General features: G+C 34.9%; 3 protein-coding genes across 3 annotated transcripts; 2 read left to right on the forward strand and 1 right to left on the reverse strand.

Moving 5' to 3' along the window:
• The first annotated feature begins 77 nt into the window (after positions 1-77).
• On the forward strand, positions 78-2964 carry LOC139993816 (ELMO domain-containing protein 2). Its single transcript, XM_072015891.1, has 2 exons — positions 78-203; positions 743-2964. The coding sequence occupies exons 1-2, from the start codon at positions 157-159 to the stop codon at positions 1638-1640; spliced, it is 945 nt and encodes a 314-aa protein (XP_071871992.1). The 5' UTR covers positions 78-156; the 3' UTR covers positions 1641-2964.
• LOC139993817 (thioredoxin domain-containing protein) lies at positions 2447-4396 on the reverse strand. Its single transcript, XM_072015893.1, has 6 exons — positions 4020-4396; positions 3515-3703; positions 3290-3428; positions 3043-3204; positions 2803-2928; positions 2447-2711 (listed from the first exon to the last, which is right to left on the reverse strand). The coding sequence occupies exons 1-6, from the start codon at positions 4147-4149 to the stop codon at positions 2573-2575; spliced, it is 885 nt and encodes a 294-aa protein (XP_071871994.1). The 5' UTR covers positions 4150-4396; the 3' UTR covers positions 2447-2572.
• A 775-nt stretch (positions 4397-5171) lies between these two features.
• On the forward strand, positions 5172-20676 carry LOC139993818 (uncharacterized). The gene is made up of 8 exons (XM_072015894.1): positions 5172-5372; positions 5449-5810; positions 7642-7886; positions 10095-10226; positions 15309-15411; positions 15485-15677; positions 19665-19746; positions 19973-20676. The coding sequence occupies exons 3-8, from the start codon at positions 7734-7736 to the stop codon at positions 20117-20119; spliced, it is 810 nt and encodes a 269-aa protein (XP_071871995.1). The 5' UTR covers positions 5172-5372; positions 5449-5810; positions 7642-7733; the 3' UTR covers positions 20120-20676.
• The last annotated feature ends 316 nt before the right edge of the window (positions 20677-20992 follow it).

Genomic DNA, 20992 nt, shown 5'->3' on the forward strand with positions numbered 1-20992 from the left:
TTTCATTATGTCTAAGTTACTATAAAAAACTTGATTCCATATATGTTTATAAATATCATACATTTGTAAGGGTAGATATTCAAGGTGATATAGTAATTTTATACCAATTGCCTTATAAGGAAGATAAAAATATTTAAAGTCGCTTCACGATTGTCTATGATGCTCCGTTCTAAAAGAAAATCTCCTAACTCTATACAACGTGGGTATGTGTGTTATATTGAATTTTTGATACAGGATGACTGTACCGGTAGTGAGTAGTGAGTGACCTCTTCTGCTATCGGTACTATGTTAATTTAGTAGGTTATTATTGATTTCTCTTTGCTCAAGTTAAATATTTAAGAAATCTCAATGATTTTTCTGTAATAGCAGCATAGAAGTCGAAAATTTGTTAATTGTAAACAAACTGAACAGATGAGTTTATTTTCCATGTATCAAAATTAAACTTTCTGTCATACATGTATATTAGTTACATTATTGCACAGGTTATGTGCATTGATTTTAATTGTAATGGTGAAAACAGGAAAACGTATTTATCGAAATACGTTTCAAAGTGTTAATTTCCAAGTCTCATTATTTTAAATTAGTGACAGAACCTGTATATGTCGAGATACGATGACAGGATGAGGTTAATTAGCATTTGAATATAAAAAAATTTTGTACTCGAATTTTTCCTGTATCAAGGTTCTTAATTATCAGAAAACATGTTTATATACTTCTGGTCATTGGTGTGCTGGTATTTCAGACCCATTGTAAAATGGTTATTAAGACACACAACACGAATGTGTGAACTTCAAAGAATTTGTTATGGAGAATTACCTGGAGCACCGAGAACATTAGCTGTAGAAGAATCTCTTAAGTTATCTAGGAATGCTAATATTAAAACTCTTATAGTCTACTTGAATGATCTCGCTGATCAGCGTGCAATCACAAAACAGACAAAGCAAAAGATTTTGAAGGAAGCTATTATAACCATATTGGTGACTAAGAAAGTAAATCCAACAGCTCATCCTGACTTTGCCAAGTCATTTGGTAAATGTATAGAACTAATTTGGGGCTATAGACAACTTTGTGTGGAATGTGAAGAGCTTAGAAAAACACCATATGACGCTGACAATTCTGAGCATGAGTTCCTACTATTAAAATTATGGAATTTGTTGATGCCTTATGAGCCTTTAGATGCTAGAGTTACCAAACAGTGGCAACACATCGGCTTTCAGGGTGATGATCCAAAAACAGATTTCCGTGGAATGGGCATTTTGGGATTAGAAAATCTAGTTTATTTTGCTCAAGAGTATCCCAGTGCTGCAACACACGTGTTATCACATTCTACACATCCACGTTATGGTTATGCATTTGCCATAGTAGGCATAAATTTAACAAGCATGGCTCTAAGATTATTAAGGGATGGAAGTGCCAAGACTCATATTTATAATTCTTCAAAGGGTTTTCCAACAATTCGCGCATTTCATCAACTTTACTGTTATCTTTTCTATGAATTTGATGGATTTTGGATTGATTCAAAACCAAGCAATATGATGGAATTTTCATCCATACAAGAAAAGTTTGAAAATAGTATCAGAATGGCATTAGCTGACTCATCTACTGTCTTTAGGATAAATATATCAATTGATAATGTTTAAAATAGATGCAATATTTTCTGTTAATAAGTCTAAAACTATCGCAGAGAGTGAACATTTTCTTATTACAATGCACAAAGCTACTTGCTCTGATATATGTAGCACAGAGTGTCTTGTGAATGAATAGAACATCATTATTGCAAATTATGAAGAATATAAAATATAAAGCAAAACATAAATATTATGAAATAATTAAGTTACAGAAAAATACAAAGAATCTTGATGCATTTGATATTATATTTTTACTTTATTTTTCTACTGGTAATAAAGGTAATAAAGGAATTATATGTGTTACCTAACGAATGTGAAGGGGTTCACATATAAATTCATTCAACATCATTTATTTATCATAAGTTAAAGTACAACGTTTACCCAAATAAATATATTACTTTCAATCTACTTTTATTTAATTTTTTAAATAGGTATATGTAAATATAAAATTTTATTATAATTTTATTATATGGATTCAGATGACTTTCTTGGGGAAATGCATATCATGTTTAGTAGATGCCATCATGTGTGTAACAGCAATAATTTTTATTCAAAAGTGTTTATTGTAAAATATAGGAAACATTTGTGTTAAAAAAAGATTAGACGCAGTGACTATTATAGATATTTTATACGAAATAGAAAATGCAATTGTTAGAAATAAAAAAATATATATACATATACATATAAATATATATATATATATATGTTTTTGTATCTCTTTAAAATATTCATATTACGGGAGATGATCAAATATATATATATATATAATTATGAAAATAAGAAATTATGCGAATTGTTAAAAGTATAAAAATAAGAGATTCACTGTAAGTAAGAACTTTATTCATCTTATCTATGTATATACATACATTGTGATTTGTACAAAATCATGATCAATAATAACTTGATGCAGTATCCATAATATATGTCTTTGATACATGAAATGGCTAGTCCCTTTTTTGTGCCATTTCAGTTGTGCGTCTGAATTTAAAAACTACGGAAATTATAACAAATACGCTGATTGCTATGCTACTGATCCATGGTTTTTCACGTAAGAAACTCGCAACTGTATCTCCAAGGTCATCGCTGAAACGGGAACATATTTATATCATAATTGTACTACACTAATATCCATGTACAAAGAGTTGAATCTACTAATAAATGTGTTCAAACTTACAGTCGACGTCGTGGTACTGGGACAGTCTCAGCATGCGCATTTTTGTAATATTCTTTTGCAAATGATGTAAAAGAATTAATGTCGTATTTTGGAATCTGATAACGATACATTTTACCATGTCTAAAGCTACAAGTACAAAATAAATTATGTTAAATATTAAAACATCGTATTGTATCATTAATTCTGTTTATTATTATAGCATCTTATGGTGTGCTTACTATTTATCTCTTATGTACTTACAATATAAATTCTGGAGTTTCATAAACATTAAATCTTCTTGCCGTGGATGCTCCAGTTGTGTATTTGTCGATACGTGCTACATTAACCCTTCGTTTTAGTTTTGCACCTACAGCCTCCCACCTTGGAATCAGTCTACTACATTCCACACAGTCTGTACTGCCACTGTTTTTATAAAAGAATTGTACTTTAAATATCTGCCAAATAAGAAATATGCATACATACAAAACATGAGGAACCTAAGACTTACAACATAACAAACCAATCCCCGGTTGTAGCTCCACTACTTGCTTGTGTTAGATGTTCAAATGTATCGTCAGTTAATTCCTTCACTGTAGGTTCCTTGTTTTCACTGAACATAGTTAAAATTTCTTCAGCATTCAAAGGTCCTAAAAAAGATGATTAAATGGAAATTGATAAGTTAATAAAAGCATTTTTTATTAAGATATATTATTTTTAATGTTAATGACTATACCATCATATAATAAAGGCACACCATGCCTAAAGAACACAAGTGCTGGTTCTTTATCGTCACTATAGACACGAAGCAATTGACTGTCAATAGCTTCCACAACCAAAATAGATAAAGAATTTAGATCTTGTATTAAATGAATCATTTCATTCTTATAGTTATCACACGTTGTGCATTGACGCTGTTTGCTTGCTGTAAATATTATCCGTATTTGAACATTTTACATATAAGAACTGCTAGTTGAATGAATTATAATTTTTAACATGAGAGAGTCAAGGAAAAGGGAATTTAAAAAAAGATAAAAGTTCAGTCAATAGGTTATGCCAAGATTTCTTTAGAGTAAATTTTATCGAATTTCTCACTAAAAATATTATTTTTATTATGATATTATATAATTAAATATTAGATATTATTTATATTATAAATAAACTTAATATCAATTATCATGGAAAATGTTCTTTTATTCTGATAAATGAAAAAATACGTGTAAACATTAATCAAAACTTACTAAAAAGCGCGACTACATATTTCTCAGTTTTTATAAGATTTATAAGTTCTTCATCACTCACTGTTTCGAGATTGGCAGAGTGAACGCCAACGAAACTACATATCAATATGAAAAATATTATTTGTAACATTTCGTATTGAATTAGATCAACAGTATTGGCTGGAATATTTTTACCGACAATCTGTTACACCAAAGAGGTTAACATGTTCTACTTCATCTTATTTTATTCTACTCTAGAGGAATTGTTTGAAATCCGAGAAATTGTAATTTATTTTCTGTTTTTACCAACGGGTTAAGATCAAGTAGATTATTCTGTCACTCATAACTTTTCTCAAGATTTATAAAATCTTTATAATAAATAATTTTTCGTAATACTACATATTAGTATTTAATGTACATGATGTATAAAAACAGGGAAAGAATTACGAAATAATAATATTTCACCTTATTTCATTGCATATAGAAGTGGTTAAGATAAAAGTTCAAATTTAATGTGTACAAATGTATCCATGTTCTTTTCAAACCTTTGCTAAAAGATTTTCAGAACAAGTACCATTATTTTTCTGTACTTTATTTTTCGAACTTTTCTTAATTTGAATTTGAAGCTCACATTGCTTGTTTTTCATGTCTCTAAAAATTTATACGTATGCTTGTAAATCCCTTTCTGCAAGCAGCATGACAGGAAAGTAAATATAAGAAAGATACTTTAGCAGAAAAATATGCTTTACGTGTTCGTGCGTAGTACGTTTAACAAAGAGAACAGGTGATTTTGTGCAAATAATTGTATTCCAGCGATAGTTTTTTCAATCTTTTGTCGTAAAATAGTTTCAGATGATATTCCATTGTTGCATAATATGAATCACAAGAATTTATTTACGTCCTCTGAATTTACGCATTTACATTTAAATAATCTCGGAGTTTTTTTACAAATTATATCATCAATGGTAACAGTAAATATAGCAATTATATAATTAAAGAAATATTTTTCAGCATGATAGTCATGTGTACTTAATAGATCGATATCATGGTAAAAGGTTAATGACATATGATAAATATATCTAATTATGCAACGTCTGTTGAAATTTAATATCATTGAGATATGCAATATAACTTACTATCGACTAATTCCACAAATTGTACACCGCAGAATTGTACAAGTCAAAGTCAGAACTAATCTTAGCACGCAAACCTAAGTAAAAATTGACTCGATTAATATATTTAAATCAGACTAATTATATGAATGATATAATTGATCATTAAGATCTTGATAAACCGCAGTAGCTAACGTAGCAAATCCACATCCACAATGTTGGTCAATAAGTGCTCATCACATGGCGCAAACTATTTTCTTGAGTAAGCATACTTTAAATATTTTTTATTCTGAACCAATGCTCATAGATTGCTTTTGTAATCGCTGTCTTGATGTTAGGGGTGCTTCCGTGAAACTTCACGGCCCTGGTCACGAACCAGCAGTCGAAGGTCGAGTAGTATAGTGGTAGATGGTAACGACGTGAAACGTGACGCATATAGTAACAGTGTACGTCGAGGGGGATGTACTGGTATGTAGAGTGTAGAGAATCGACGTCGGGAACCAGCACAGGGTGGCTGACTTCGTCGAAGCGACGCGACGTCAGGGTGGATTCACGGGGTGGTTGGTAGTCGCGTGCTCTTATCGTCAGGTGAACAACTTTTGTATGGATATAATCGGTTTACCAAATATTTTTCCGAGTTACTGTTACCCGTATCGGGATCTAGCCACGTCTCCGTGACACGCAAAACTTCTGCATCGTCGTGAGTATTAAAGTTAATGTTACCTTTTGCAAAATAACGGCGCACGAGCTCGTAGAACAGGAGAATGTTAGAGCTTCGGTCTGATTCTAATTGAGGGCAACGTGCACTTTATCGAATCAATGAGCGTCCCTCAAACGTTTAAAGAATTATCTTGCATTTAAGGAAGATAATCGGAGACAATTACTCGAAAACTATATAAGTCATGCGATTACGTAATTTACATATGTTCTCTCCATTCTCATAATAATTAAGTGTTTAAAACACTGTTTCCTATAGTTATCACAAGTAGTATATTTCTTCTTCAGTGATGAAGGAATTTCTTTTCCCTTCTTTGCGGAGGAACTTGTCGCTACGTAATCTTATGCAGAATGTTTTATTCAAAAGTATTTAATTTTTTAACAGTTATCTCGAATCGAATGTATGTTCTTACTGTGTTTGATCCAGGGTAGAGAGAAACGATTTTGTGGCTTATTTGAAAGTAAAATGTTTAGCATTACAGAACGCAACAATTGTATATACATTGTTAATGGTCTTAACATTGAAAAGCACGTTGCGTTGAATTCCTTGCGAATTTACTCGTCTACGTTAATTTGAAAAATCATTACGTTCTTTTAAATATGAAAATTCTCTTATTAAAAGATTCATTATATTCGAAAAATTCAAATGTACGATGATAATCTTTCATTATAAAAATGAAATTTTCGAAGCACCTCGTAATACGACCGTTGTTTCCACATAAAATGATATTGATGGTTTTATGCAAACATATCCTGAAGTTTTTTTTCATTTTACTCCCAGCTATTCGCATTCCCCGCTCGAGTACGTTATGAAAATATTTTTATGGATAAATCGAACGTAACATTCTTTTATGTTACTCGTATTTCTATTGAATGTGTTCCGAATGGAACCAATTTTCAAAGATAAATTAAAAATTTAATTAATATATGTATATTAAAATTAACGATAGGAGGCAATGATTATATTGTGAAAATGAACTTTGCCCGTCCGCTAATCGTTCTTCTCGTTGTATTTTCTGTTTCAAGCCAATCAAATTAGCGTAGTTATTGCCTAAACTTTTACACTGAATACGTTTTATGCTATGTTAAAAAATGAAATAAATGAATTTTTCGTACGAGTCGCGAGATAAATTTTCATCATACAGAAATTCACTTATTGTTAGTAAATTGTTTCATCACGTAAAACATGTTTACTTGTTGTTTTAATTTGAGCTATATTGTACAAAAGTCCGGGAACTTTCATTGTAATTGAAAATTATTAAAAACATTGAAAGATCGATTGTAACATTGAGTTGGAAGAGAATAGAAATAAAAGTATCGTGCGAATCAGCGAATAACTCTAGGCATTGATATTCCTACGTGAGAGAGATTATTGTATAGCCATGCAGATTAGTATCGTGTTTTCTTTCATAGAATAATACCTTGTTAAATCGATAACAGATGATAACGGAACCAAGTGCCTTGTTATGCGACACGATGCTGTCACATTATCTTGATATTGTCTCTTGATATTGAATATCTGCATCCGTAATTTCCTCGATTCGCCTACTTGAAGATAAATAGTAAACATTTCAAGTTCTATCATTGGGAATCAATGTAATGTTATCAAGTGCGTAATTTTATCACTATTATTTGATAGTATCTAATCAATTAATAATTAGTCAATAGTTATCAAGCAAAATCTTTTCACAATCTTAACGATTAGTACACTAGGAAAATTACAAGAGTTTTGCAAGAGTTTCAGCAAGAGATATAGATAAAGCAAGCTCGTTCGTTCTCTAACCACTTTTGAGCAACGTCCATTTGATTTTCAGCATAACTGCTCACGTATGTAGCACGTGTTCCCTTACACGCGATGCTCGTGATTTGTTCGTCCTTTTATTAAGAGGAAGACACCGGGACCGAGATGGCGCAGGATATCCCGGAGGCGACGTACGTACCGGAAGTGGAGGAGGATGCGAGAAAGGAACGAGAACGGCGGGCTGTTGAAGAGGGAACGGCCTCGTGGAGACGACGAAAGGAGGAGTTGCAACGTCAAAAGCACCGTGAACAGCGAGAAGTATGCGTCGTAAATGACTATTATGTTAACTCGAGCACCGTTTATGTCACTGGCCTTTGCTGACCACGAGCCTCTTTGGCTTTACCAATTTCGTTTGGTGTGGTTGTCGGCGATCGGATGAAGATCAACACTGTACTTTCGTATCGGCAACAATCCTTATTTTTTCCCTTTGATGGCATTTCTTCGAAAGCTTGGCAATAACCGTGGAGATTTACGAGGCCGTGTAAAAGATTCTTCACGCTACAATGGGATTTCATGTGGTCACAGCCATTCAAGCCCTGTAAAATAGAAATGGGGAACAATATCGAGAATGGTAGATGGCACTTAGGCTTGTCATCATAGTTTATTGCACGAAAATAGTCGAAGAGTAAAACAGTATGTTTTTGGTTCTCTCTCGACTGTAAATTTTGCCAACAACGTTTGATACACAATTTAATGGAAATGATTTATAGCGGAACGTTTTATTAAAAGGCACTAAAATTTTCAGTAAAGTGGTTTATACCTCGCTACGATTCAGATTTCGTTGCAATTGAAATGTTATTTCTTTTTTTACATGGCTCGCGAATGTTAAAGCGAATCGTTGAGCGTAATTTGTATAAACCGTATCATTAGTAGCTGTGCTGTAATTACTGCGTATATTTGCCTTGGTAGTTGTAAGAAATATTTCACTAACGAGCGCAAATGTTTTCACTGGTTTTAATGGAACTCGCATGTACCTTTAGTTATTGTTAGTTGGACTACATTTTTATCCATCATTTCTAACGATATCCAATGTAAATGGATTATATTTCTTTCGCTATGATGAATCGCAAACTGTTAAACGACAACTAGGTTGACAGGCAGGCATTTCTATTACATTAAAATAGGAGACCATTATTTAGTATGATTAAAAGCAGATAAAAGTAATAACTCCTTTAGTTACGTTCCTAAATTTTCTATGGGTTTTAATGATATATAAAAGATGATAAAAAATAAAAAATAAAAATACAAAACAAAATAGTTGCAAGGTTCAAAAATTTTTTTTTTTAATATAATTTAAAATTTTTTGATTTTAGTTCTAATGCATGTTTTAGAAAGATGGAATTTCTCTTTAAAAGGATTGTAAATATCCATTTTATCACAAAAACGCCAGAAATGGGTATTATCAGAGTGAGCTCGAATTTTTTTTTACTACAGAGAACAATTTCTGGTAGGAGATACATATGTGTGTAGTGACTAGCCCGTGAAATTCAATAAAACATTAAAATATTCAGTGTTGTAAAGTGCATCCGAATTACTTATCTCGAAGCGTCAACGTTGGATTAAGAACAGTTGAATATTAGTAGCATGCTACAAAGGCTGTGCCAAGGAATTTTTCTCTAGATATTAATAAACAGGAGCATTTATCTGTAGATTACAGTGATGAATCAACATGAGAATTCCAAAATCCGTGAACTGTACCTCTTGTGCGTTAAAAGGCATACCTCATTGCGATGCTCACAGAAAGGGATTACTCGACATTCTAATGAAAATGTTTCGCTAAAACCGAGTTAGAACAGGAATTTAAAGCGGTTCATTTTCTTTTTTGTTTTAAATGGCATTTATTAAGGTTTAGCATTATTCAAGTTTTTTCTTATATAACTCCGTAATTCTTTAACATAGAATTACGCGGGAAAATATTATAAAATATTACACTAAGCATTAAAGTGATCTTAATGCAAAATATTAAAGTTAGTTTAGTGCTATTCCAACGGAATATATTCGGGCTTTAAATTTTCCATCTGCTAAAGTATATTATCAAAATATTAACGTACTTGTAACCGTGTTTTGGGAAAAGTTATTATCTCATAAGATTTCACTGGAGAAATATTGATATCCACGGTAAGCTGGTGAAAAGAGAAAGTTCAGTTTCGTTCAAATCTTCAGCAGATTTATAAAACCATGCTGAACGGTATTGAAGGAAACTTCGCCCTTTAAAACTGTGCGGACAATATGGACTCGATAAGCGCTCAGTAGAATCAATCTGTGTAGCGTCAGACAAGCGGAACGCGCCAGTACAGTATTCCCAACAGTGTTACCTATTTTGGATACATTTATTTTCATGTTAATTCTAATTAGTTCACATATATGCTTTTACATTTACCTACACTTTCTCATTATTAAAAGGTAGAAATTTGTAAATCAATCAATGAAGCAACAAATTGAGTAACTGTTTCTTCCTTTTTACAGCTCCAGCAAATCTTGGAGAACTATTCGCCTTGGGGTAAACCAGGTGGTGGTGCTCCTTGTGCTGCAACCCTTAGAAAGAAAAACGTTCCTCTAGAACCCCCGGAATTATCAAAATGTCATAATTTCAGCCAGGTAAAGTTTTAAACAATTTATGTATCATTTAAATAAAAAAATATCGAACTTGGATAAAGAGATATGTCATAATTTTCACTACATTTGACATAAATTCGATCGTCTCTGACTAGATAACCATTGACATTTTTTATGCGATACGTGGTTATTCCCTGCTTTTTTGCTATTTTTGCTGTCATTTTTACGTTGCTACACTGTCGATTCGCAGGCAATGGATTTCTGTCAATCAATGACATTCTCTGTTCTTGATAAAAAGGTTGTTGCATGCGCAATATCTTTCTCATAGACACTGGGATTACTAACCTAATGATTAAAAAATACATGCAAATAGTCCAAAGTATGAATGAAATTAATTATTAATCACGAGCGTAAATATTTAAACGAGCTCTTTTTGCCGATTTTCGAGCTTTTCAATGTTCGTAATAAATTTCAATTAAGGACGAATTAAAAAACTTGCCACTCCTACCGCATCGCAGAGATGGACAAAATCGCGATAATAGTGAATATATTTTCGCAAATTGGATGCTATTCATTCATTATGAGTGGCGTCAAAAACAAAAATTTGTAAATCGATTTCACGGGGAAAACACACGCGTCGAAGTTTCGATTTTTATTAATCAATCATATATTTAAATTTTATTAATTGATTTTTTACAATCACTCAATTTTTGCATTAAATTAAAGAGTTTTAATCAATCGACCGCTTGGCATTTTTGAACACGTTCATTGCTTTTTCATTAAGTATTTTAATATTAATGCATGAAATGCGCTAACAATTTGCAAAGACATGAATTAATCATTCTCAATCTACGGTTTTAATCATAACTAGCTTTTCAAGTAGATACGATTAATTATCATCAATAATTTAACCTATTATTCTCGTGCTAGCGATTTTGTCGTTGCAAGTAAATATTTAATTATACTTTTCTAATTCATTAGAACAAATAATCTCATTTTTCTTCCAGCGATACCTTATCTTCTATCCATTTAACGTGCTTTACTCTTACTAGAGAGCTTCTCCTGATTAAAAATTAACAAAATCATACGAAGCAGACGAAAGTCGAAGTTCTTTTATTTTTAATGAAAATGAAATTCTTTTAAAATTCCTTTGTTAATTCAATCTGAATGATATAATTCACTGTGTTACCTGAAATCCTGAATGAAATTTGTTTCGCTCGCCTGAAGTAACGTTACCATGTTAGCCATACCAACAACTTATCAAAGCAAAAGCCGCGCGTGAAGCCAAGGACGATGAGTTCACGAAATTCCGGGCACGAAAATCTACGAATAATATTATTCCTTGACGTGACCTTATATACAAATACAAATGGAGGAGAAAGTGGGACAGAACCGAAGATTGTTGGGGAAATTAGGGCGCCCTTGTTTGCAGAAAACAGCGAGCAATTCGCGTTGAAGGATGTCGTTCTAACCCTTATTATCCTGCCAATTACGAGAACCATTATCATCGTAAAGATGCATTCGCCGTTGCCCGATAATAACCGTGCAAATGTTTGCCTCCGATATGTTTCCAGTAACGTAACTAACCCGCGATCGTTCGTGATCGTGATTCGGGATCTAGTTCACGAAGATTATTTGCAATTCAAAGTTATGATAAAAAAAGATAGTATGCGACTGTTGTTACGTCTCACATATACTGGTCTGTTATTTTCTGTTTAAAACGTGTGATCGTGGAGTGGGTGTTTTATAGCAGTTCTCTTTATAGCCTCTTCGACTAGCAAATGACTTCGATCATTTCAAGAATACATTCAATATTATATGAAGATTGCAGAAGAAGAGTATGACAATAAGACGAGAGTACAAGAATAAGACAAATTTTCTAGTTTTCACAGGAAAGTTATTTTAAGATAAGGAATGAATTTTTAGTTAGTTTTCGAATTTTACATGTATCTTTTGATACTCTTCATAATTTTTAAAATATCGTTTGTCATTATGTTAAGATATCGTTTGTCTTGATAATTATCTTTGGCTTCCAATTGTCGTGCTTCATATATCTTAAGTTTCATTTCCGTTAATGTTCTCTTTGATTAAAAGTCGAATAAATTCTTCGAAAATCAGTCCCATTGCAATTAATATCACGATGATGTCGTAATAGAGAGTGGCTGATAAAAAAGATTCGTTCATGACAAGATGGTGGAAAAATTGGAAGGTAGTCATCGTTATCACGGTTGTACCGATAAGATCCGGCGATATCGCCATCACTCGATGACGGTGCCTTTCATTAACATCTCAAGCTGCCTCGAGCACGAAACCTTTCCGCTATCTCGATGGCTTATCGATCGGATCATATTGATGTTCTTTACATGCTTAACGATTGTTAGTTAACGAACTTCGAGTAGATCTTTCTTCACGATAATTCTCGATTGGTAAGTTAATTTGCTTGTATAGCTTCTCACAATTTTGTATTAGATCGCAGGAAATTGAGTACTATACGATTATTGAGAAACTTATTATTGCAAAAGCTCGATGTTTCTCAGAAATCTTTTCTTCTAAGCAGTAATTAGTCTTAAATAATAATAATTAACGTTTCCAATTATCGACACTTTTCGTAATCCATTAAAAGTTTAGGATATTTTCTAGTTGCTACAAAGATGAATAGTTCGTGCAATAATAACGTAATACTATAAACGTTTCGAAATGAGCGAAGTCCGATCGTAGTAGTTTGCGTAAGAGAAATTTCGTAATGGTCTTTCCTTGTACGGTAAACGTGAAACACCTTTTTCGTAGCAATAACGTCGATAAAGAGAGAACGTCTACATAGTCCGTTTCCGGTCAGACCGTAGACGTATCGTTCCCCGATCACGTAAAGTTAGAAACGTTTCTACTAGCTTCAGCAAGAAAGTCAATTTCTCTTGCAGGGAGACGCGAAAATTTCCTTGGAAAATTCCAACGAAAAATAGACCGCAACGTCGCGTTGTCCCTTTGTTTTAGACATTAGTCATTCTGAATCGACCGTTGAACTTTCTTTTGGGAAATTAAATTACATGAATAAGAATCGAAAATTTGATAATGTTGCGGGATGGATTTAACACTCGAACGTTCGTATCTCCTTCGAAGAAAATTCCAGTGACATGTTTCGGAAAAATCATGTGTACAAAGGTGTCTAAATGTGTAACAAGTAAATGGTCTATTAAAAGTTTATCGTAATGCTCGAGTGGTGAATTCATCTCGAATATTAGGATACAAGGTGCAATGATTTCGAGCACGTGCTTGAATGCGAAGCAGCCACCTTGTGGGTGTAGGAAACGAACCTTGGAAACTGCTTAATATGCTATGACGCCGTGTGCTTAGCTGGCACCGCTCTGGCCGTGGGGTCGACCTGGTCCGGGTGGAGTTCCTTGGAGGGATCCCAAGTTGCTGGGTGCGCGCTTCCTCGAATCTCTGGTACGCATATTCCTCGATGCGTTAGGTACTAGGACCCACCAACGATCAGCTTGTTAGTCAGGCTTTGTTTCTCGTTCTCAAATTTGCCTGTAATTAGGGACTTTGGGTTTGTGTTCTTATAAATTTCACATTTATGTTTATTTATCTCCGGTCCGTTTAATTTTCATTTATAGCTAGGAATCACCTTAGTATACACCGATCATTCACTCGTTCATAGATTCTTCTTACCTGAACGTTAAGATTTGTTGGAAATTGGCTGGAAAGTTGTACATAGGCTTTGTTCGTACACTTACATGGAGCTTGTAGATCGGGATTGCATGAGCCATTAGCAAAGGGAGATTGAATCCTCCGAACCGTACAGAGACGAGATCAAGGCGTGCTGGGTTTTCCGTCTGAATTTTTACGACTTGTGCATACGCAGGTTAAAGTCCCGTGATAGAAACGAATGCAACGACGCGTACCGTGTCGGTAGGAACGGCTGTAGGTTTTTCTATCGAGCTGGAATATCATCGTACACGGTGGGTGTTGGTAAACAGCGTTTGATGTGGAAATTAGCGCTTATATGAACATGCTTTCGAGGCACGGCGGTTGCGTTTCCGTGGAGACGCGGCTTCAATCGAGCACGCTATCCAACCCTAGTTTCCTTTCGGGCTTTCCTCTGCCTCTTAGCCTCAACTTGGTCAACCATCCTCAAGGACGAAACTCTTAATTTTTAATTAACCGCCGTAGCATCCCCGAACGACAAACACATAACTGTGCCACGTTACTGCGTAATTGAACGATCCTCTGACCAGCTTCCACAGCCCGAAAGTTTAAACTGAAATTTATTAGCCCGTTCTACTTCAGCCAAGTTTACTTCTTCCTGTACGTAAACTCGTCCTCTCACTATCACCCTTCCTACTCCCTGTTTCTCTTCATCCTTTCCACTGGAGGTCCCCCAGCGCGTGAATCTTCCTTCACCTCTTCAAAACCGTTACGTCTTCTCTCTTTCTCGGCATGAAGCTGCTTCCGGGCATGAATTTATGGAAGGTTTTCTGTTTTTCTTCTTAATAAACCACACAGCCTTACTGTAACTAACCAGCTAACTAGAATGACGTTGATGAATGAACGATGCAACCGCGTTAAGTCAAGCCTAGACTAGCTAAGCGATTACTGATTATCTGATGATAGATTTTTCTTGTCAGCTCTATTGCCCTTCCTCGTGATTTATTCTTTGATTTTCTTATTCGTTTTTAGTTGTTTGAAGAATTTTTCCCTTTAGTTAATTTTTCAACTTTCTGAGCTTCGTTTTTTCCTTTTTTTACTCGACATTGCAGATTGAACGAACGATAGTTTCAGTGGTTAAGTCAACGCGAATCAAGATACGATTCTAATTTCAGTTTCATCGGATTTCGACGAACGATACTCAATAAATGCCGCTGTTACTTTTATCAAGATATGAATCCTAACTAGACAGCGATGGATTTAACAAGATGTAAAAAGTTGGTAGACTAGAAAAAGTTTGAAAGATTATATCTAATGGCACTTTGTTAGAACACTGCTACGTTGCTAGATGTTAGAAGCGATGAACTCGAATCGAAGACGCGAATACCAATGAACTCCTGTCTGTCTTAAGTCGATTCGATTTGCACTGCACAAGCTGCATCGGTTGCAGCGAGTCATCACGTTGAATCCTTTCAGGGCTGGACGAGCAATTCGACCATCGAAAGGTTACACAGAAGGAGTATTAATCCTTTGCCCGTCACGAATATGAACAAGTTCTTTGATGATAAAGCAGAACCAGGTAAACGGATGGAAATTCTCGGTGTCGGCGTGGGAAGGTCAGCATCCGGTTTCTAGGTCAGTCTATTTCCTAGGTATCGCTACGGATATGCAGCTGATACAGGATTCAAAAAATCCCTACAACGAGGAAGTTCAGGTGTACGAATTGACTGGGGGTGTGGAATTGGTCCCGCTTTTAACTAGCAGACGATATTGCTCGCAATCGCAATCGCAAAACAATCGTCACGTTGCCACCGATGCCACTCGACCTGGATACATGATAGACCCGTACGTATTATGTTTTGGAAATGAATTTTTTAGGTACTCGTTAATGCTTTATTACATGCATCATTTTCACTTTTGATATCCGACTTTTTATACGTTTTCGTCCATTCTTAATTTTGTTATTGTACTTCAGCGTTTTATCTCATGGATCGTTTTGATTTGTAGATACGTTCTCCATTCACGATTTTTGTTCTGTTGCTTGGTAATGAATAATTTTTAGTTTCCTCCTCAGGTGTTCAAAGTTTCATTATCGTGTCGAGTTCAATCTCGACGTGTCGAAAGACACGCCATATCAAAATGCGACGAACCATGAGCCTACAATGCAGGTCTGGTTAGCGTTGTTACGCTACTCGGAGGATGTAACTGCATTACAGCAGTAATCAACCCATTGACCCGAACTCTCTCGACCTCGACAAGTTCAGCTGACGGTTCCTCTTTAGCATCCCTCTTCCTCTCGAATGTTTGTCAACGTTACAGTCTGTCGCTCTGTATGTTCGTCAACAGTTTTACTTGCAATATCTTCTCGCTCCTCTCTCTAATTTTCTCTAGTTTCAAGGTGTTTCGGCAACTAAGTGTTGAAAAATCATTCGAGACAGCTGCCTCGTCGAGTATCGTCGTTCACGTCAGTCATTTCCCTTTTACTTTCTCCTTGCACTTTAAGATATTGCTTTTCTTCTCCGCCTCTCTGTGATCTTACGCTTTCCGTTTTGTATTATGACTCGATTCGTGTAATACGAAACGAGCGTAAGCGCACGACTAATTCTACTTGAAACGCACGCTTGTTTAAAGAAAATTTATTTGCGACAGTTTAAATCACTGTTCGTTAGAATTTGCACATCTTTGAGGGTTTTGGCGGTTTTCAGATTGATCATAAATATTTTTCATTGAAAATGTTTTTTGAATCCTCTTATATATGCGCGTTATAATTATATACCAATATATCAATCATGAATTTGAAATGTCAAAGACTGAGAGGGTTTTCCTCTCGGGAATGATGCGTCTTGAATAATTTAATCACGATAATAATTACTTTATTGGTTCAATAAAATATCAGCCGTAGAATATAGAATTATACAATAATATTTTCATAGATTCTACAATTATAGAACTATATTTGTGGAATCTAAAACTATATCCTACAGTTATTCCATAATTTTAGATTCAAAATCCATTATTCCTGAGAGGATAATTTTCTCAGTCTTTGACGTTTCAGATTCATTATTGGTATATTGATGAATGTTTCTATTCGCTGACAACATGCACGTCTATGACTTTTGAATCAGCGCAAACTTCCGTCAAAGTTTGCACATGAAATTTTGCAAAGTAGCATCATCACGTTGTCAATTAATCGTTTTGCCATTCTGTTCTCATTGAAATAATATAGTGGAGGGCATAGGGAATATTGTTTTATCATGACGTCGTTGTACCGATTACAGATAGGAACACTGAGAGACTAATGTATAACGAGACACTTTGATAGCGTTTAATGGAATTTTGTATGAAGCAGCCGCTAGCGGCGTGTTACGTTGTTTATAATATGATTGGACGTCAGCAGAACACTGTGCAATTAATCATCGTTGATTATCGACTCCTTCGTAGAAGAAAAGGTGACAGAATCGATGCGATATATTTTTCTTTACGCTCTAAAATGAACCTTTCGATAATCTATCATTTTTAATCTATTACACCATTGTCTTCTTTTCTTTCATAAAATAACAGCGAGAAAAGAAGATATGTAAAGAAGGAAAATTCCAGAAATGGGTGTTCTAATTCGATTCTTGCGTTCGTTAATGAAGGTACTTTTATCTCGTAGATCGATTCTTGAGAAAAGAAAAGATAGCGGAACAATGTCTCGCACTTATTTCTACTGTTAGTCCAGCGACTACACAAAATTTGATGTTGAGCCAAAAGGACACGATCAGCAAACCTCCCAACAGTTTCTACCTTGATCTTCTGTAACTTCTTTATAAAGTTACAAGTTTAAAACAAGTATCTCTGGAAGATAAAAAAATTCTTTTCCATTGGCTCGTTGCGTGTTTCCTTTTAATTAGTGGTTCGTGTTCCATTCCAGTTATGCAGATTCTAAATATCTGGAAAGTTGGAAGTTGCCATTTTGCAACAACTCGATAGAACTTCAATTTATTCCGAAAGTTTTCTGATCGTTATAACCTCCGTTGTTTTCGTTGGTCTACTTTCGATTTATCTTTTATTCTCTTCTTTACAACACGGAGGAAGATTTCTTCCAGCTAGTAAAAAGCCAACCCATCCCAATCGCAAGAAAGAGGGATTAGCCCTTGTAGAATAAAAATATTGCACTCTCATCGGAGTTTCTGGACTTTTATCTGCATAATGTCTCGCACGTTAGTAACTATTAAAAAGTAAATACCCTCAGCGAATCGCTGTCCGACGTAGTCTCGTAGAGTAACATCGCGCTTATCTCTTCTTTGAGAGGCTGGTTAAATCTTCCGGGACAGACGGACAAGGAATTATTTCAAATTCACGGTTGAATTTTTAAAGAACGTAAATTGATTTTTATAATTTTTTATAGTACTTTATTCATTTTACAAAAACGAAGAGCAAAGTCGTTTCATTACATTTTATCATGAATTTTATTTACTTACTTTTACTGAATTGTTGCATCATCGTACGAGCTTCTTCTAAATTGATCAAACTGATCAACTTTTAACAATTTCTTTCTACGATTTCCAATTCAAATAGTAAAGTTCAACTTGCATAGTAAATTCCAAGATAAATTAACAAAATTGTTTTCTCAGTAATATCACTATTTTTTCTGCTTTTCAATTTATGAAGTCGAACAATGTGGGTTCTAAATAGTTCATATTGCATCAGTTTTACATTACTGCATGAAATTTATTTGCTCGCGAGAAAACATTGATAAAATTGCACGAAACTACGGTACTTGGATAATATTCGCGTAAAAAGTCAAGTATGGTTCACAAACAATATTGCAATAGTTTTCTGAGGGCTGTAGAAGTTTGTATTGCGGCAGGTCTCTCTCGTAAGTGGAAGCGCGGTAACAAGTAGTTGGCAAACGTGTTTGCTTCATACATTAACGTCGTAAAAAAGGCTGCTATCGTTGCGGCGACCATTGTTTTGTAGACACTTTTCTTGCTTCTTACGATTCTCTTAACGTGCTTTCACATTACATCCTGACGTTTGCCAACTTTTTCAACAACGTGACTCGATGAAAGTTTTATAGATTCCGGTGAAGTTTATCGGAGAAATAGAGAAGAGTTTTCCTTTCAACAAGAAAGCTGTTTCAAGAGCCGTTCTTTCTTCCTTGTTCGCCATTTATACTCTACTTTGTCAAAATATTAGTCTGCTTTCTGCGGTGGATTTTAAAGTCCATTCCAGCGGATTAAAACTTATTTTCTTGTATTGAAAATAGCATTTAAGAGCATTTGAAAATAGCCCGCGTTCGTTTTGAAGTGAATTTCACAACATTGGCATTATCGTAACTTCCCATACAAATCGTAATGAATGTTGCGGCCATTATCTGAACCGGCGAAATCAAAAGTTATCGTCGGAATATTTATATCAGCCGTTACAGGCGAAAGCCTCACCTGCAACTATCCGCAACTTCACCGCAGTTTTCAATATGTGCGAAGCGATTATAGACCACAATTTTGGCTGTTTCTGATCGAATGTTCGATCGATAACCATAATTTCCGGTTAATCGTTTTGGGAAAAGATGTTGTTCACGCACGAGCGGCCTTCTTTGAACACCAAAAATTCAGAACACGCGTGATTCGTTTCGGCGAAACTTTGATTTGTTGCGTTACACGAAACACGTGTCTGGGATGCAGGAGCAAAACAACGCGGAGCTTTCGTGTCACATTTTTTTTCATTTGCCAAAGTTATTCGGATCAATGTGTTTGAGAAGCAAGAAGACGTAATGAAAGTGAGGAACGAGTGGAATGATATTGAAAATATTGAAATCTGCCAAGTTTATCTGCGTCGCTTTTGTAGATTGCGATCGTTGGAGGTTGAAAATCGCGAATACATCGCTGAACTCGCCGAGCAAGTACAACGGAAACGAGAGAAGGCATTGGTAAGTGTATTGCAATCGATAACACGTTAGACTAACTCGATTTCTAATTAACAGACGACTTGATAAAATCAAACGATAGCGTACTATGTTCGAAAGTAATATTTCCAATTTCTGAGTGAACAATAATGTATTAGCTATTTTGAGATTTCATCAAGTTTCGATCGGCAATCGCTTAATTTGATTCGATTCTACGATGTAGCTTGTAAAGGGATGATTTTTATTCCAGGAGGAACAAAAGATTGAGTTGGAAAGCTGTCGAAGACATTTCGATACCTGGAGAAAGTTGTGGGGTCGGCCGGGTCACGGTGCACCCATAGATCACGCCCATCGTAACAATCTCTACAACATTCTCTACCATCCAGCTATCTATTGAATTTCTACTTGCTGCACTGTGCAAAATCAGAACTGTATCTTCCACTTTCTTTTCGTGCAATGGAGGAACTTGTACGAAATCTCTTTATGTTACGAGAAGAATTGCTACAGGGCGAGCAACTATAAAAGATAATAGGTTCGCGATTCTACAATACAATACGACGATAGAACGACGGAGTTGCAGGTTTCCTAGGAGAATAGATCTAGGAAGAATGGAATTTAGTAAGTCTTCGAGTTGATAGAGAAATGATGGGTTGTTATGAAATAGTTTGAAGCTGTTTGCAGTGAAACAAGAGGAGAATGAATTGAAAGTTGTGGATCAGAAGCGTTCAGCGTAACACGATGTAACTTAATAGGTGGAAGTATGGAAATGATGATAATGTGTATGATAATACGCGAAGCAGTGTATATTGCGAAATTAATTAGAGATTTTGTAGAATGGAGAATGGACCGCGGGGAATGTAGAATTAGTTAATAAGATTTTCATTGTGCTTTCGAGTTTCACACAGATTCACGTTTTTATTGTTTGACACCGTATCTCGTTATTTTGAAAAAGAAGCACCAGAAATAGCGTGTTTTAATATTTTACATGCGTATTAGGCACATGTCGTCATAAATGTATAACGAACTAGCTGAAATTAGCCGTGTTTGCACACGTACGGGAGATGCTCTATTTTGAGTTGTTTTTTAAATATTTCGTCTGTCCATAGAAATATGGAAGAGAAATCAGTACGAGTGGTTTTCGCAAGGTAATACATGTCGAATCGAGTGAGAAGAGATGTCGGGTGAGCTATTAAATTTTATGAAAGCTCTCCAAGAGCGGGAGACGTTTGATAAGGTAGAAACGTGCTACGATTGACCACATTTCAAAGGA

Source organism: Bombus fervidus, chromosome 13, assembly GCF_041682495.2.
Source record: "Bombus fervidus isolate BK054 chromosome 13, iyBomFerv1, whole genome shotgun sequence".
Lineage (NCBI taxonomy): Eukaryota > Metazoa > Arthropoda > Insecta > Hymenoptera > Apidae > Bombus > Bombus fervidus.

Coding starts and splice junctions, on each gene's coding strand:
- LOC139993816 (XM_072015891.1), top strand. CDS start 157: ATGATGCTCCGTTCTAAAAGAAAATCTCCTAACTCTATACAACGTGG. Junction 204..742: donor CCTAACTCTATACAACGTGG/GTATGTGTGTTA, acceptor CTGGTATTTCAG/ACCCATTGTAAAATGGTTAT.
- LOC139993817 (XM_072015893.1), bottom strand. CDS start 4,149: ATGTTACAAATAATATTTTTCATATTGATATGTAGTTTCGTTGGCGTT. Junction 3,429..3,514: donor TGTGCCTTTATTATATGATG/GTATAGTCATTA, acceptor CATCTTTTTTAG/GACCTTTGAATGCTGAAGAA. Junction 3,205..3,289: donor GGGGATTGGTTTGTTATGTT/GTAAGTCTTAGG, acceptor TTATAAAAACAG/TGGCAGTACAGACTGTGTGG.
- LOC139993818 (XM_072015894.1), top strand. CDS start 7,734: ATGGCGCAGGATATCCCGGAGGCGACGTACGTACCGGAAGTGGAGGAG. Junction 7,887..10,094: donor AGCACCGTGAACAGCGAGAA/GTATGCGTCGTA, acceptor TCCTTTTTACAG/CTCCAGCAAATCTTGGAGAA. Junction 15,678..19,664: donor CCTGGATACATGATAGACCC/GTACGTATTATG, acceptor TCGCTTTTGTAG/ATTGCGATCGTTGGAGGTTG.